The sequence below is a fragment of the Oncorhynchus keta genome, chromosome 18 (assembly GCF_023373465.1).
Source record: "Oncorhynchus keta strain PuntledgeMale-10-30-2019 chromosome 18, Oket_V2, whole genome shotgun sequence".
NCBI lineage: Eukaryota > Metazoa > Chordata > Actinopteri > Salmoniformes > Salmonidae > Oncorhynchus > Oncorhynchus keta.
Window position 1 is genome coordinate 17,330,199 of NC_068438.1, and position 19,008 is coordinate 17,349,206.

Genomic DNA, 19,008 nt, shown 5'->3' on the forward strand with positions numbered 1-19,008 from the left:
TATGTGGTTTCAGGGTGTTCACATGGAGAAACATTAATGATTAACTAACCATTGAATCATAGGCATACCTGCCTTGTGTGTGTGTAAGCAGAGCTGATAGAGCTCTCTTTAGCTACTCCCTGTATGTACTGTATCTCAGTTAGAGAATCCTGCCTGCTCCGGGTTGTGGATACTGACTAGTTGCAGAGAGAGACCCTCTACCATCTCTCCTGTCCATCCTTCGACTCGCACAGCTCGTGTTGCATTATCAGCTGTAGAATTATTATTATGTTTTTTAAATTGCTCTTGCTGCAGCTTAGATGAATGTTCACATGACATTCAGATAACATGTAATGTGCTTATAGGCTCTGCTGTCTCTACCGTCAATTAACTACAGTTACATTACTACCTCTCCTGGAGGGTTAACTCGACTAGCACAGTGCAGTGGGTACTGTATCTGCCTAAGAATTCAGTAACACTTCTCACTTTGGTGATATGTAGCAACAGGAAGCTTTTATATGCATGACATAAAGAATGTATTCTACACGAATGCAACATATCACTACTCTAAGTAAGGTGTTACTGTTACCTCTATTGGCACAGTGGGTAGCGAGCCTTGGTCAGAAGTTATTAAGAAATTCCGAGTTTCTGGTTCAACCCCAGAGTTAATTAGCCCCAAACTTAGCTACAAGAGTTTAAATAATTTCAAATCAGAGGCTTTACATCGCCATAAACTCATTCCATTAGTCTTATTGTGAGCAGATCCTGGCTAGTCATTATACACCCTCTATACATCTCTGTCTCTCTATCTCGCTCTCTTCTATCAGTTGATTGGTTTATCAGTCTGACAGTTTTGGTGTTGCGTGAGAGTGTTGATTAGAATTTAGTTTTAATGGGGGCAATGGGGGTTAGCCTAATATCCTGCATCCTTTTTCTTGCTGTGCATCTCTCTCTCTCTCTCTCTCTCTCTCTCTCTCTCTGTCTCCCTGTTTCTCTCCCTCCCTGTTGGGTTATTTCAGGAGGTATAGGGTCTTAGGGCGGCAGAATGTACAGCTGAGGGCGGGTTCAATGTACTTTTATAATGTTTTCTGGAATGTATCTGGCATTGTATTATACTGTGAGTGGGTTTGGAGGTATCAACTAGTGGGTGGGATGGGGTCATCTGGTGTTTTTAGTGTACTGACGAGGTCCCAGAGTCAGTCTCTTTGTCTCTCTTCCCCTCTGACCTATAAAACTATAAAAGTCTGTGTCCTCGCTGGTGGAGGCGATGGAATTACAGACAGGCTGTTTCTCAGAAGCCCACACTCAGGTGATCAACAACAATGACTGGTGTCGCCCAGAGAATGAAGGGAATGGATTATATCTCCTTCTCTCCTTCTGCCTCTCCTTCTGTGTCTCTAATTTTCTTTTCATCTCTGTCTTTCTCTCTCTGTTCTGTACTCTCTCTCTGTGTGTGTGTGTGTGTGTGTGTGTGTGTGTGTGTGTGTGTGTGTGTGTGTGTGTGTGTGTGTGTGTGTGTGTGTGTGTGTGTGTGTGTGTGTGTGTGTGTGTGTGTGTACAAGAAGAAGTATATATTCATGTTTTCCAGAATTGCTGTTCTATATCTGTGTTTTCATATTCAAACACGTTCATACACACAACTTACGCTCGGTCTCCCTGGCTGTAACCTTTGTCCCAGACCTCTGCTGTGGTAATTAGATGCTAAAATATTGATGGAGAGTCGTTCCCCTTCCTAATCCTACCACACGTGTTTGTGTGTGTTTATGTATGTGTTCTCATCAATGGTTTAATCAGAGAGGCTTGGGGGCACAGAGCTGACATCTATTTACTGCAGGAAATTAACCAATAAATGGCATTTTCCTGTCTCCCCCAAACATCCCTCCCCTCCCCTTAAACCTCACTCTCTCTCTCCCCCAACTTTCCCTATGTCCCCCAAACATCCCTCCCTCTCCCCAACCCAACTCTTCCCGTCTCACCCCTCCCCCTAAACCTTCCTCTCTCCCCCTAACCCCCATTGTCTCCCCCAAAATTCCCTCCCACAAACTCACTGTCTTCTCCTACTGTGTGTGTGTAGCAGGAAGGGTGTGTCAAAACCTTAAAGTAAAGTATAATTAGGGGGATGAATAATTGACTAGGTCTAAAACACAGTGGCAGAGTTGGGAATGAGGTTAGGACACTGGTCGGTCATGGAGGACCTGTGAGTGGTGTGTGTAAGTGGATGAAGGATGTGGTGGTGTGTGTGTTTTATGCAGTGAGAATGTACATTGAATTTGTATGAGTGGCCAACTTCAATACAAAGGCAGTTTCAGTTTGAATTAATATGCAAATGAGAATGTTGTTGGTCATTTTCCAGAGCAGCCGACTGACTGGCTGACTGTGTCTCAAATGGCACCCTATTCCCTATAAATTGAACTACCTTTGACCAGAACCCTATGGGCCCTGGTCAAAAGTATTGCACAGTATAGGTGTAATTTGGGACACAGCCACTGTTACTCACTTTGTCATTATGACTTGATGGCTGCCTGAGTTGCTAGCTGCTAACCAGATCCTTTCTCTCTGTCTCTCCTCTCTCTCTGTCTCCCCTCTCTCTCTGTCTCCCCTCTCTCTCTCTGTCCCTGTCTCTCCTCTCTCTCTGTCTCCCCTCTCTCTCTGTCCCTGTCTCTCCTCTCTCTCCGTCTCCCCTCTCTCTCTGTCTCCCCTCTCTCTCTGTCTCCCCTCTCTCTCTGTCTCCCCTCTCTCTCTGTCTCTCCTCTCTCTCTGTCTCCCCTCTCTCTCTGTCCCTGTCTCTCTCTCTCTCTCTGTCTCTCCTCTCTCTCTGTCTCCCCTCTCTCTCTGTCCCTGTCTCTCCTCTCTCTCTGTCTCTCCTCTCTCTCTGTCTCCCCTCTCTCTCTGTCTCCCTCTCTCTCTGTCCCTGTCTCCCCTCTCTCTCTGTCTCCCCTCTCTCTCTGTCTCCCCTCTCGTTCTGTCCCTGTCTCTCCTCTCTCCCTGTCTCCCCTCTCTCTCTGTCTCCCCTCTCTCTCTGTCCCTGTCTCTCCTCTCTCTCTGTCTCCCCTCTCTCTCTGTCTCCCCTCTCTCTCTGTCCCTGTCTCTCCTCTCTCTCTGTCTCAGGGTGGACACCTGGAGACGTCTGATGTCCAGGCATAAGCTCAGAAACCAGAGTCATGGTCATTCTGCAGCAGGTAAAAGAACACACACACACACACACACACACACACACACACACACACACACACACACACACACACACACACACACACACACACACACACACACACACACACACACACACACACACACACACACACACACACACACACACACACTCAATCTCTCTGGTATGTTTCTGAGGGGAACAACACAGACGCTTTTCCGTTCCATTACAGGAGTGTCAGGTGTGTGTGTGTGTGTGAATGTGTGCTTGCATGTGCATAGTGTGTGTGTGTGTCTCGGTCTTCTTGATGTCCAGTAAATGTGGTGTTCGACTCGTCAGCCTTTCTGATCGTCTAATCACCCCTGACAATGGCTCCTCTTCAGCTAAACAGGCCCCTTCACATGCACACACACAGACACACACACACAACTCTCAGCAGAGAACCAGAGAGAGAGAAAGAGAGTGAGAAAGAGAGAAGGGGTGGGGAGCCAGGGGCAGCGGGAAGGAGAGGGGTCTGTGGAGAAAGTTGAGCAGGTCTACAGACGGTTGGGAGATTCTCAGACAGGCAGAAGCCCAGAAGAAGGAGCTAAAATTGTCTAACAGTGAAGTACTGAGAATCTTGTGAAGAGATCAACAGGAGGCCACGCTAGCAGCCAGAGGAATGTTGCTGAGAGAGGGACAGATGGAACACACACACAGCCTAATATGAGTTTACCATGGCGCGATTAGCGATGACTTCAGCAGAGCCTTGGCCAACCGAAGGCTGGGACAGCAGTGTCCGTCGCCTCAGCTACATATGCCCCACCCTCATACAGGTAACCATAACTACCCTCATGTAGGTACTGTTACCATGGACACAGTAGCCATCAGACCTGGGTCAAGCACTGTGAAAAACTGGCAGAGTTAGCACTCTTGTGACTATTCAAGCTAAACCAAGCTCAGCTAGTCACAACTTAATGGTGCCAGGTGTAGTTTATGTTGTAGTTTATGGGGACAGTGTGTTGTCACCATGATAACAGTGTGCTTGTTCAGTGATGTTGTTATTGTCGTGTTCTGCTCACATTCCTCCCTGATGAGAGACTGGCATCCATTCATCTCTCTCTCATGACCAAACACAATAGAGAGGACAGGGGGAGGAGGTGTGTGTGTGTGTGTGTGTGTGTGTGTGTGTGTGTGTGTGTGTGTGTGTGTGTGTGTGTGTGTGGCTGGTAACTAATGAGTGTGAGAGAGCTCACTCTGTACAGGGGTGTTGGGGGGGGCTTACACATGAGTATGGTATCTGTATTGAGAGAGGGGTGTGTGTGTGTGTGTGTGTGTGTGTGTGTGTGTGTGTGTGTGTGTGTGTGTGTGTGTGTGTGTGTGTGTGTGTGTGTGTGTGGCTGGTAACTAATGAGTGTGAGAGAGCTCACTCTGTACAGGGGTGTTGGGGGGCTTACACATGAGTATGGTATCTGTATTGAGAGAGTGTGTGTGTGTGTGTGTGTGTGTGTGTGTGTGTGTGTGTGTGTGTGTGTGTGTGTGTGTGTGTGTGTGTGTGTGTGTGTGTGTGTGTGTGTGTGTGTGTGTGTGTGTGTGTTAGACTGGCAATAAAAGTGTTAGAAGTGTGTGCTGGATGTCTTGAGTGTTTTTAGTTGATTTATGCTATGTTCATTGTTATTTGAAGCAGAAAACAGAGTGCTGGCTGGATTTATTGACCAGTGTTGATTGGTGTCAAGTGTCTGTTCAATCAGCCAATCAATAGCTTTCGCTGTGACCTTTGACTATCTAAATGAAAATGAGCTGAAGACTCATTGCCTGTGTAAATCAGCTATTATCGTGACATCACACGGGATGCATTCCAAATAGCACCCTATTCCCTTTACCGTGCACTATTCTATACTGAACTATTCTATACCGAACTATTCTATACTGAACTATTCTATACTGAACTATTCTATACTGAACTATTCTATACTGAACTATTCTATACTGAACAAAAAATGTATGCAACATGTAAGTTGCTGGTCGCATGTTAATGAGCTGAAATAAAAGATCCCAGAAATTGTCCATACTCACAAAAAGCTTATTTGTCTCAAATTTTATGCACACGTGTTTACATCCCTGTTAGTAAGCAATTTATCCTTTGTCAAGATAATGCATCCACCTGACAGGTGTGGCATATCAAGTAGCTGATTAAACAGCATGATCATTACACAGGTGCAGCTTTGTCACAGAGCACAATGCAACAGATGTCTTTAGTTTTGAGGGAGTGTGCAATTGGCATGCTGACTGTAGGAATGTCCTCCAGAGCTGTTGTCAGATAATTGTATGTTCATTTCTCTACCATAAGCTGCCTCAAATGTCGTTTTAGAGAATTTGACAGTACGTCCAACCGGCGTCACAACCACAGACATCACGTGTAACCACGCCAACCCAGGACCACATCCGGCTTCTTCACCAGGGGGGTGCTGAGGAGTATTTATGTCTGTAATAAAGCCCTTTTGTGGGGAAAAAAATATTCTGATTGGCTTGGCCTGGCCTATGCCCTCCCAGGCCCACCCATGTGCCCCTGTCCAGTCATGGGAAATCCATAGACTAGGGCCTAATGAATTTACTTAAATTGACTGATTTCCTATGATGAAAATTACAGGCCTCTCTCATCTTTTTAAGTGGGAGAACTTGCACAATTGGTGGCTGACTAAATACTTTTTTGCCCCACTGTATGAACTGTAACTCAGCAAAATCTTTGAAATTGTTGCATGTTGTGTTTATATTTTTGTTCAGTATAATTGTGACTGGAGCCCCTATGGGAACTGGTCAAAAGTAGTACACTTGGGAATATGGTGCCATTTGGGACGCAGATAGTGACTCTTGGCTTCGAAGTTTACACCCTAAAAATACATGTAGTGGTTTGGACCAATGTTAATCTGGTCATTGCTTGTGCTGGAGTTAATTGCTTATGCTGAAACTGTCCAACAAGCTTTATCTACCCTTAACCTTGTTCTGAACACCATCAAAACAAAGGTCATGTGGTTTGGTAAGAAGAATGCCCCTCTTCCCTCCGGTGTGATTACTACCTCTGAGGGTCTAGAGCTTGAGTTAGTCACCTCATACAAGTACTTGAGAGTATGGCTAGATTGTACACTGTCCTTCTCTCAGCACATATTAAAGCTGCAGGCTAAATGTAATCTAGACTTGGTTTCCTCTATTGTAATCGCTCCTCTTTCACCCCAGCTGCCAAACTAACCCTGATTCAGATTACCGTCCTTCCCATGCTAGATTACGGAGACGTCATTTATAGATCGGCAGGTAAGGGTGCTCTCGAACAACTAGATGTTCTTTACCATTCGGCCATCAGATTTGCCACCAATGCTCCTTATAGGACACATCACTGCATTCTATTCTCCTCTGTAAACTGGTCATCTCTGTATACCCGTCGCAAGACCCACTGGTTGATGCTTATTTATAAAACCCTCTTAGGCCTCACTCCCCCATATCTGAGATATCTACTGCAGCCCTCATCCTCCACATACAACACCCGTTCTGCCAGTCACATTCTGTTAAAGGTCCCCAAAGCACACACATCCCTGGGTCGCTCCTCTTTCCAGTTAACTGCAGCTAGCGACTGGAACGAGCAGCAACAAACACTCAAACTGGACACTTTTATCTCAATCTCTTAATTCAAAGACTCAATCATGGACAGTCTTACTGACGGTTGTGGCTACTTTGCGTGATGGATTGTTGTCTCTACCTTCTTGCCCTTTGTGCTCTTGTCTGTACCATGTTTTGTGCCGCTACTATGTTGGTTTCTCTTTATGTAGTGTTGTAGTAGTGTTATTTCTAATCTCAGCCCCCGTCCCCACAAGAGGCCTTTTTGCCTTTTGGTAGGCCGTCATTGTAAATAAGAATGTGTTCTTAACTGGCTTGCCTAGTGAGCTGTGGTTTGTGGTGTAATACCTACTGAAAACCACTGGAGGCCAGGATGGTACCTGGTCTTCTCTGGAGGGTGGGTCTGTCAGGGGTAGGAAAGGGTTGTTATGTGTCTCCTCTCCTCGCCTTGTGTGTTTTTCTGTGTTTGTTATGGTTAGTATGTGTCTCTAATAACAGCAGCCACATCTCTCAGCGAATTATTGACTGGACTGGGGAGAAGGGGGTAGCTTCAGCTCAATATGGCTACCGGAGTATTTGCGAGTGAGTGTGTCAAAAGGAAAGTAGTAGGCGTGTGGAAAGGAGTGGGTGTGTCTAAAGGAAGATAGTGGGCATGTGGAAAGGAGTGGGTGTGTCTAAAGGAAGATAGTGGGCGTGTGGAAAGGAGTGGGTGTGTCTAAAGGAAGATAGTGGGCATGTGGAAAGGAGTGGGTGTGTCTAAAGGAAGATAGTGGGCGTGTGGAAAGGAGTGGGTGTGTCTAAAGGAAGATAGTGGGCATGTGGAAAGGAGTGGGTGTGTCTAAAGGAAGATAGTGGGCGTGCAACTACCGTACTTTGAGCTACCATACCATGAAAGTTTGAACTTCTATTTTAAAGCTGATGATAGTGTCAAGATCGTTTGTAGAATTAACGGACCAAGGTGCAGCATACGTAGAGTTCCACATGTTTATTAAATGAAACTCACAAAACAATAAACAGCAAACGAAACGTGCAGCAAATGCAGTGCTCCCAGGCAACTACACAACAACAAGATCCCACAAAAACGCAGTGGGAAAAGGCTGCCTAAATATGATCCCCAATTAGAGACAACGATAGACAGCTGCCTCTGATTGGGAACCATACCAGGCCAACATAGAAATACAAAAACTAGAGTACCCACCCTAGTCACACCCCGACCTAACCAAATTAGAGAATACAAGGCTCTCTAAGGTCAGGCTCTCTAAGGTCACCCAAAGTACTGATGATGGGTGTACTGTTGCTTCATACGTTGTATGCCTGTGCTTACTGTGACTGTCACCCTGATACTAGGCAACTATTGTACTTCCCACGCCATTGCCGGACAGTAGTGCTTATCAAGATGAGGCGAAGGGCACAATGTCCTGGTGTTGTTGCTCTTCATGCCCTCCCCATTGAGAGTAGTATGTGCATGTATCAAGGTGACATCTAGATGGTTATCAATATTAATTCATGTAGTCCGCTATCCTACTTAAAATAAAATCATGGGATGGGACAAAATCCATTATTCCTACTGTGTATCATGGTCAGGTCTTACGCCTCGATCACACCGACAGAGTCATGGCGCAAAGTGGTCTACAGCATCATCTGGATATGTGTGCAATCAAAGTTCCACATTCACCTTCTGCTACCATTTCTGTTAAGCCGTCTACGCATACAGTTTGATGCATCCGTAAACACGGGCACCCTCATAGATATCATCCTATACAACCTGCCCTCCAAATACACCTCTGCTGTCTTCAACTAGGATCTCAGCGATCACTGCCTCATTGCCTGCGTCCAAAATGGGTCTGCGGTCAAACGACCACCCCTCATCATTGTCAAACGCTCCCTAAAACATTTCAGCGAGCAGGCCTTTCTAATCGACCTGGCCTGGGGATCCTGGAAGTATATTGACCTCATTCCGTCAGTAGAGGATGCCTGGTTATTCTTTAAAAGTGCTTTCATCGCCATCTTAAATAAGCATGCCCGATTCAAAAAATGTAGTGCCAGGAACAGATGTAGCCCTTGGTTTTCTCCAGACCTGTCTGCCCTTGACCAGCACAAAAACATCCTGTGGCGTACTGCATTAGCATTGAATAGCCCCCGCGATATGCAGATTTTCAGGGAAGTTAGGAACCAATATACAGAGGCAGTTAGGAAAGCAAAGGCTAGTTTTTTCAAACATACATTTGCATTCTGTAGCACCAACTCCAAAAAGTTCTGAGACACTGTAAAGTCCATGGAGAATAAGAAACACTGTCAACACCGATAAATCCACGATAATTGAGAATTTCAATAAGCATTTTTCTACAGCTGGCCATGCTTTCCACCTGGCTACTCCTACCCCGGTCAACAGCCCTGCACCCCCCACAGCAACTTGCCCAAGCCTCCCCCATTTCTCCTTCACCCAAATCGAGATAGCTGATATTCTGAAAGAGCTGCAAAATCTGGAACCCTACAAATCAGCCAGGCTAGACAATCTGGACCCTCCCATTCTAAAATGATCCAATTGTTGCAATTGTTGCAACCCCTATTACTAGCCTGTTCAACCTCTCTTTCATATCGTCTGAGATCCCCAAAGGGGGAGGCACTCTAGACCTAAACTGTTACAGACCTATATCTATCTTACCCTGCTTTCCCAAGGTCTTCCAAAGCCAAGTTAACAGACAGATCACCAACCATTTCGAAGCTCACCGTACCTTCTCCGCTATGCAATCTGGTTTCTGAGCTGGTCATGGGTGCACTTCAACCACGCTCAAGGTCCTAAACAATATCATAACCGCCATCGATAAGAGACAATACTATACAGCTGTCTTCATCGACCTGGCCAAGGCTTTCGACTCTGTCAATCACCACATTCTTATCGGCAGACTCAACAGCCTTGGATTCTCAAATGACTGCCTCGCCTGGTTCACCAACTATTTCTCTGATAGAGTTCAGTGTGTCAACTCGGAGGGCATGTTGTCCGGACCTCTGGCAGTCTCTATGGGGGTGCCACAGGGTTCAATTCTCTGGCCGACTCTCTTCTCTGTATACATCAATGATGTCTCTCTTGCTGCTGGTTTATTCTCTTCTTTGGACACTGTGTTAACTAACCTCCAGACGAGCTTCAATGCCATTACAACTCTTCTTCCGTGGCCTCGAACTGCTCTTAAATGCAAGTAAATGCATGCTCTTCAACCGATTGCTGCCCGCACCCGTCCTCCTGACAAGAATCACTAGTCTGGACGGTTCTGACTTAGAATATGTGGACAACTACAAATACCTAGGTGTCTGGTTCGACTGTAAACTCTCCTTCCAGACTCACATTAAGCATCTCCAAACTAAAATTAAATCTAGAATCGGCTTCCTATTTCGCAACAAAGCATCCTTCACTCATGCTGCCAAACATACCCTCGTAAAACTGACCATCCTACCGATCCTTTACTTTGGCGATGTCATTTACAAAATAGCCTCCAACACTCTATTCAGCAAATTGAATGCAGTCTATCACAGTCTATCCATTTGTCACCAAAGCCCCAAATACTACCCACCACTGTGACCTGTATGCTCTTATTGGCTGGTCCTCGCTTCATATTCGTTGACAAACCTACTGGCTCCAGGTCATCTATAATTCTTTGCTAGGTAAAGCCCTGCCTTATCTCAGCTCACTGGTCACCATAGCAGCACCAACCCATAGCACACGCTCTAGCGGGTATATTTCACTGGTGATCCCCCAAAGCCAAAACCTGCTTTGGCCGCCTTTTCTTCCTGTTCTCTGCTGCCAATGACTGGAACAAATTGCAAAAATCACTGAAGCTGGAGACACATATCTCCCTCTCTAACTTTAAGCACCAGCTGTCAGAGCAGCTCACAGATCACTGCACCTGTACATAGCCCATCTGTAAATAACCCGTTTTATAAACTTCTGTGTGGTGTGACATATTTATATAATACAGGAACTAGGTCTATTCTCTAGAACAGGGGTACGTGAAATGCCGTTGGGGGGTACGACAACTAAAAATGTGATTCACATTTTATTTTAATAATAACAAAATATCTTCACATTTTCAAACAGTCCATTTATATTTTCCAACGGGGCTATACATTTGGGTGAGTTGTTTTTGTTGCCTGAGAAGCATCGTTTCACTGCCAAAAGTAAAGTTAAACCATCTAGTGTTCAGCGAAATAACAACACAATGTCAAATACAGGTAGCCTAGTCAAATAATGAACATCCAATCACATTATGTCACGGTCGTCCTCCTCTTCATCTGAAGAGGAGAGGCGAGAAGGATCGGAGGACCAAAATGCGGCGTGGTATGTGTTCATGATGAGTATTTAATAAAAGAAAGCACTGAACACTGAATACAAACTATACAAAAACAATAAACAAAAAACGACCGTGAAGCTATAAATGAGACTTGTGCTGACACAAGCAACTAACATAGACAATCACCCACAAACAAACAGTGCAACCCAGGCTACCTAAGTATGATTCTCAATCAGAGACAACTAATGACACCTGCCTCTGATTGAGAACCATACTAGGCTGAAACATACAAATCCCCAAATCATAGAAAAACAAACATAGACTGCCCACCCTAACTCACGCCCTGACCATACTAAATAAATACAAAACAAAGGAAATAAAGGTCAGAACGTGACACATCCAAGTACCTCATCCCATACTGTTCTTTCTTGTTTTTGCTCCTTTGCACCCCAGTATCTCTACTTGCACGTTCATCTTCTGCACATCTATCACTCTGGTGTTTAATTGCTAAATTGTAATTATTTCGCCACCATGGCCTATTTATTGCCTTACCTCCCTTATCTTACCTCATTTGCACACACTGTATATAGACTTTCTATTGTGTTATTGACTGTATGTTTGTTTTTTCCATGTGTAACTCTGTGTTGTTGTTTGTGTCGCACTGCTGTGCTTTAACTTGGCCAGGTCGCAGTTTAAAATGAGAACTTGTTCTCAACTGGCCACCTGGTTAAATGAAGGTGAAATAAAATAAATAAATATGTTCGATAAATCCACCTTATGCACCACACAGAATGCACTGCAACTGCCTCTGCATATCGCAATGCTGCAAGGCTAACGCAGCGTTCCATTGGAAATGAATGTAATTCTGGTGCACCAAAATGCAATGACACTCTCAGTATGATCGAGGACTACAGGAGAAGGAGGGCCGAACAGGCCCCTATTAACATCGACGGGGCTGTAGTGGTACCCGTCGAGAGCTTAAAGTTCCTTGGTGTCCACATCACCAACAAACTATCAAGAGGGCACGACAACAGCTTTCCCCCCTCAGGAGCCTGAAAAGATTTGGCATGGGTCCTCAGATCCTCAAAAAGTTCTGCAGCTGCACCATCGAGAGCATCCTGACTGGTTGCAACACCTCTTGGTGAGGGTAGCTACAGAGGGTAGTGTGTACGGCCCCATACATCTCTGGGGCCAAGATTCCTGCCATCCAGGACCTATATACTAGGCAATGTCAGAGGAGTGCCCAAAAAATTGTAAAAGACTTCAGTCACTCAAGTCATAGACTGTTCTCTCTGCAATCGCATGGTAAGCGGTACCGTAGCGCTAAGTCTAGGTCCAAAAAGTTTCTTTCCTTTCTCTAATAATTCCTGTGAAACGACAGGATTACCGGGACAGAGCACTGGAAGGACTCTGTCTGTGACTTAGTGCACCGATCCTCAAACACACGGCATTTACAATCATAAAGGGACCTGGTGGATCAGCACTCTGAATAGTCAAATGACATTTTGTGGAAGCCTGGAAGTGTTCAAGTGGAACCGTTCACGGGCCAGGCCCAGAGGGCAAACAGTTCTGGGTGAGGAGGAAATATCTCCCTGCACTCTAGGCACAGTAGGTCCCGACGCAAAGGGAGGAACCATGGTTGGCCACATAGTACTTAAGTGAACTCTGCTAGCCAGTGTTTTTCTGGCCAATGCTGCGCTACGCTTCCACTCCCATCGGTGCATCCCAATGCCTCAGGGAAAAGAACAGTGGACACTGTGTATTCTCCATCGATGCATAATGATCCACTGCAGGAATTCCGAAGTGCATCCAAACCTGATTGGCTACCTCATGATGGAGCTTCCACTCCCCATATAGAGGGTTTCCCCTGGAGAGTAAATCTGCCCCCAGATTCAGCACTCCTGGTGCATGAGTAGCTCTCAGTTACTGGAGATGCACACTGCTCCACATAATCAGTCTGTGTGCCAGTGTGTGTAAGTGAGAGGATTGCAGTCCCCCTTGTCTGTCTGTTTATGTAAGCCACAATGGTGGTAATGTCTGTTTTGACTAGAACATGTCGACCCTCCAGAAATGGGAGTAACAACTTTAATGCTAAGGACACTGCAAGGAGTTTGAGGCGGTTTATGTGAGTAGAACAGCGATGGGATCCCCGACCCTAGCCCCCCGACACACAGACAGTCGGGGTCGGGAGACACTGTGGCCCCATCCGATGATACCCTTGGACAGGGCCAAACAGGCAGGATATATCCCAAACCCAGCACTGGAATAATATGATCAAATCTTTTGGTTCTCGTCAAGATTCTAGCAGCCGTGTTTAGAACTAACTGAAGTTTATTTAGTGCTTTACCTGGGTATCCTGAAAGTAGAGCATTGAAGTAGTCTAACCTAGATGTGACAAAAGCCTGGATACATTATTCTGCATCATTTTTGGACAGAAAGTTTTGATATGTTCGTCAAAAGAGAGATCAGGGTCCAGAATAACGCTGAGTACCTTCACAGTTTTATTTGAGACGACTGTACAGCCATCAAGATTAATTGTCAGATTCAACAGAAGATCTCTTTGTTTCTTGGGACCTAGAACAAGCATCTCTGTTTTGTCCAAGTTTTAAAGTAGAAGAATTGCAGCCATCCACTTCCTTATGTCTGAAACACAGGCTTCCAGCGAGGGCAATTTTGGGGCTTCACCATGTTTCATCGAAATGTACAGCTGTGTGTCATCCGCATAGCAGTGAAAGTTAACATTATGTTTCCGAATGACATCACCAAGACGTAAAATATATATCAAAAACAATAGTGGTCCTAAAACTGAACCTTGAGGAACACCAAAATGTACAGTTGATTTGTCAGAGGACAATTCATCCACAGAGACAAACTGATATCTTTCCGACAGATATGATCTAAACCAGGCCAGAACTTGTCCGTGTAGAACAATTTGGGTTTCCAATCTCTCTAAAAGAATGTGGTGATCGATGGTATCAAAAGCAGCACTAAGATCTAGGAGGACGAGGACAGATGCAGAGCCTCGGTCTGACGCCATTAAAAGGTCATTTACCACCTTCACAAGTGCAGTCTCAGTGTTATGATGGGGTCTAAAACCAGACTGAAGCGTTTCGAAAAACATTGTTAGTCTTCAGCAAGGGAGTGAGTTGCTGCGCAACAGCTTTTTACATTTTTTTGAGAGGAATGAGAGATTCGATACAGGCTGATAGTTTAAATATTTTCTGAGTCAAGGTTTGACTTTTTCAAGCCTAGTGGTTAGAGCGTTGGACTGGTAACCGAAAGGTTGCAAGTTCAAATCCCCGAGCTGACAAGGTACAAATCTGTCGTTCTGCCCCTGAACAGGCAGTTAACCCACTGTTCCTTGGCCGTCATTGAAAATAAGATTTTGTTCTTAACTGACTTGCCTAGTTAAATAAAGGTAAAATAAAAAAAATAATAATAATAAACAAGAGAGCTGTTTATTATGTTCAACATAGGGGTTCCAAGAACAGGAAGCAGCTCTTTCAGTAGTTTAGTTGGAATAGGGTCCAGTATGCAGCTTGAACGTTTAGAGGTCATGATTATTTTCATCATTGTGTCAAGATATATAGTACTAAAACACTTGAGTGTCTCCCTTGATCCAAGGTCCTGGCAGAGTTGTGCAGATTCAGGACAACTGAGCTTTGGAGGAATACGCAGATTTAAAGAGGAGTCCGTAATTCGCTTTCTAATGATCATGATCTTTTCCTCAAAGAAGTTCATGAATTTATCACTGCTGAAGTGAAAGCCATCCTCTCTTGGGAAACATTGCTTTTTAGTTAGCTTTGCGACAGTACATTTTGTATTGTTCTTATTTTCCTCAATTAAGTTGGAAAAATAGGATGATTTTATAGAAAGTACAACCTCTTTTGTCTATGTGGCAGTTTAGTGTGTTGAAATGTGTTGAAACAGGGGTGAAACATGGTGAGTAAAGGTGATTAGCTTGTCTGTGCAGATTAAGAATGCTGACATTGCCATGATCGTCTGTTCCTTCTTGCAAGTTTCCACACAGCTAAATTCCTGTAGATTGTGACAACAGGATGCCACATACTGCGGTCGCACCCAAACATCTCTTATCTGTACTCCCAGACTTAACTGTCACACAAGCTTGCATCAGCAAAAAAACACTAACATATAACAATGGACAATTCTCTCAGTAAAAACAGCATAGTATGTCTAAATGTAATTAATTTTCCACCATAGGTTCCAACTAACTCAATGCACCAAGTATACATGTCGATCAGGAGCTCCACCCGGGGCAGTCTTGTTAGTTCTCTTATATACAGACAAGTTACATTTTCTTCCTACATGTGACTGACCAATACTGGGTCATGAATGTGACAGACCAATACCTCACAAGGCTTCTTCTCGCTAACCTGAGACTTTGCAACTGAGATATCCCTTTCTCAAAACAAGGTTGTGGGCGTACTGCTAAATTGCAGATACTGATAGTGAGGATTCACTCAGTCAGTCACTTGCATAAACACAAAATTGGTTATTAGAAAAGCACATGAGTAGGACACATATATTGGTTATTAGAAAAGCACAAACATAAAAATGTCCATCACAGTATGTTTTTAGTTATCGGAAAAATAGCCAACAATTAGTGGGTTATTTTCGAAAATGGCACTCGGTGTGATGGCCAGGTACCGTATCCGAAAAGACAGATTATAAAAGATAGCTTGGTGTAGCGTAAAAAACTTTTCTTGTCGAAGTAAAACCACAAAACTTAGCTAGCGTGGTGGCTAGCGTGGTGGCTAGCGTGGTGGCTAGCGTGGTGGCTAGCGTGGTGCCTAGCTTGCTGACATCTAGTCACTGTTTGGATACATTGGTCATGAAACGAGTTAGCCGTGTCACATCTCTACCCGTTTCTCCCTCAAATAAGTTTCCTCTTACTATAGTGAAGGAAAAGTAAACTTGCCATCACTGCACACTGAGTGAGTTGTAAGCTCACGTCTGTGGACAATTTAGCTAATTTCGGAATTTTATTTTATTTCACCTTTATTTAACCAGGTAGGCCAGTTGAGAACAAGTTCTCATTTACAACTGCGACCTGGCCAAGATAAAGCAAAGCAGTGCGACAAAAACAACACAGAGTTACACATGGAATAAACAAACTTACAGTCAAATAACACAATAGAAAGTCTATATACAGTGTGTGCAAATGTAGTAAGATTAGTGAGGTAAGGCAATAAATAGGCCATAGTGGTGAAATAATTACAATTTAGCATTAACACTGGAGTGATAGATGTGCAGATGATGATGTGCAAGTAGAGATACTGGGGTGCAAAAGAAATAACAATATGGGGATGAGGTATTTCAGTGGGTTATTTACAGATGGGCTGTGTTCAGGTACAGTGATCTGTCAGCTGCTTTGACAGTTGGTGCTTATAGTTATTAAGGGAGATATAAGTCTCCAACTTCAGTGACTTTGCAATTCGTTCTAGTCATTGCCAGCAGAGAACTTGATTGAAAGGCGGCCAAAGCAGGTGTTGGTTTTGGGGATGTTGGCTTTGGGCTGTGAAATGTACCTGCTGGAGCACGTGCTATGGGTGGGTGTTGCTATGGTGACCAGTGAGCTAAGATAAGGCAGGGCTTTACCTAGCAAAGACTTATAGATGACCTGGAGCCAGTGGGTTTGGCGACAGATATGTATTGAGGGCCAGCCAACTAGAGCATATTTTGTAAATGACATCGCCGAAGTCAAGGATCGGTAGGATAGTCAGTTTTACGAGGGTATGTTTGGCAGCATGAGTGAAGGAGGCTTTGTTGCGAAATAGGAAGCCGATTCTAGATTTAATTTTGGATTGGAGATGCTTAGTGTGAGTCTGGAAGGAGAGTTTACAGTCTAACCAGACACCTAGGTATTTGTAGTTGTCCACATATTCTAAGTCAGTACCGTCCAGACTAGTGATTCTAGTCAGGAGGGCGGGTGCAGGCAGCAATCGGTTGAAGAGCATGCATTTAGTTTTACTAGCATTTATAAGAGCAGTTAGAGGCAAAATGCAGTCGTGTGGAGGTAAGCTTTCTGATGAAAAGTGAAAAGAGGTGTTTGAATGACTCAGAGATCCTGCTTTTATAGGATAGGAGGGACGCTCCTCCCCGACGCACACGTCTCGACGTCCATCCAGTCATATGTGGTGTAGTATAATAAAGGCTTCTGACGAATATGTTGGGGGCGTATCCCATAAGTGAAAAACCCGAAACTAATAGTTGAAAGAGAACCTACACATTTTTAGTTTTTGTTGTCATAGGCTACCTGAGTAAAATGCTTGCTCGCTAGCCTAACTTCTTTTCACGTGCAAAAATGAGCCAGCTGGTTAACATTAGCCTACTACATCTAGCTACATATTGAACTTCCGTCCTCTCAGGCAAGGGGCACAATATATGAATTTATGGTTGGATCAGAATCGCATTATAATCATGGAGTATGGAGAATTAAGTAAAACCACAAGTCTAAATCCTTATCTCCATCCATTGCTAATTTGGGAATGGGACAATTTAAGCTAGCTAACCATCAGAAGACAGCAACACAATGAGATGCAACAATTCAAGTTTTTTCTGTCAATGTAATTTGGCTTTTGATGTGATTGGTGTGAAGCCAAATCCAAACCTGCTTCCCTTGAAACTGCGCCAGGACCATTCACAGTAGAGCTTTTATGGCTTCCCTGGCATTCAATGCTACGGGCGGCAACAATAAGACACCTATCTGATAAGGCATATAGGAATGACAGGAAGAGGGGGAGGGCGGGGGGGGAGAGAATGAATGAGAGAGAAAGAGAGAGGGGGTGGAGAAAGACTGAGGGGGATACAGAGACACAGATCTGGTAGGTTTTATAAATTATTGAGACTGTGGTTGCTGATAGTGGTTTTGGCCCTGGTGACAGGTGTGTGTGTCTGCCTGCCTGCGTGAGCGTGATCGTGTGTGTGTGTGACAGCTGTGTTCTGTGGTGTAGTGTTCAGTCCAGTCCCAGGTCGTTTGCCAGAGGGTTATTTACTTAATTAAACAGACATATAACACACAGGGAATGATGCTACCACCCAGACCCCATCCCTCTCTCTATCCTTCTCTCTATTTCTCCACCCAACACTCCTCCCTTCCATTCCTCTCTCCACTCTTCCTTGCTGTCACTGCTGTAGCAGGTATTCAGAACCATTGATCAGATGTGCTGTGGAATGACATGTAGAGAGAGAGAGAGGGACAGAGAGAGCGTGAGGGAGAGAGGGATGATTAGAAATAGAGAGAGAGCAGTGATGGCGTGAGTCGATCAGGAAGATGAGAGCAGATAGACAAAACACCAGGACCTAGATTCAGTTTCCTCAGGAGCAGTGGAACAGAAAGAAGAGAGAAGGGAAGGCGGAGGAGAGGAGGAGTAGGTCTACCCAGGGGTCTTGTTTCATCCTGTAGCTGTGTCTCTCAGGAGGTCCTCCAGACAGTCACACAGACAGCCTTCTCTCTCTTTTGTTGCTGTTGCTGTTGTTTTTATCTATCTGTGTGAGTCTGAGCCTGTTCCACAGACAGACAGTCTGATTGTTATTTTTCTCTTATTACTCGTTCCTGTTCTCAAACTTATAACAAGAGAGGAAGAGGCAGAGCCAATATTCTTTGCATCTTTGATATCAGAACACACCTGGACAGAAAGTGACATCACATTACCGTTGGCGACCTCCTGGTGTGGAGTTGGTGGGATGTGTATAGGACCTGAAGACTGGACTACTGGACAAATTAAGGTTGGATGGTGGGAGACTTTGAGAAGGTGTGTGTGAGGAATAGAGCACTGGAGGACTTGGGTTTGGCCAGTGGAAGACATTGAGGGTTGTCTGTGTGTGTGGACCAACAGTGAGGATGTACAAGCGTCGTGACTATGTGGACCTGTATGAGAAAGACCAGGCTAAATGGGCTCTAGTACGAAACGTCAACACTGTCTTCAAGCACTCTACACTGCTACCGGTAGGACTACAAAACTGTGTGTGTGTGTGTGTGGA

At 44.7% G+C, this 19,008-nt stretch overlaps 1 protein-coding gene across 1 annotated transcript in view; it reads left to right on the plus strand.

The window, feature by feature from the left end:
- Positions 1-19,008, plus strand: part of LOC118378832 (unconventional myosin-VIIa-like) — a 62,083-nt gene that overhangs the window by 414 nt on the left and 42,661 nt on the right. Inside the window, exon 2 of the mRNA XM_052467503.1 lies at positions 3,088-3,158. Coding sequence (XP_052323463.1) covers positions 3,141-3,158 — 18 coding nt within the window. The 5' untranslated portion in view covers positions 3,088-3,140. The remainder of the gene's footprint in view (positions 1-3,087; positions 3,159-19,008) is intronic.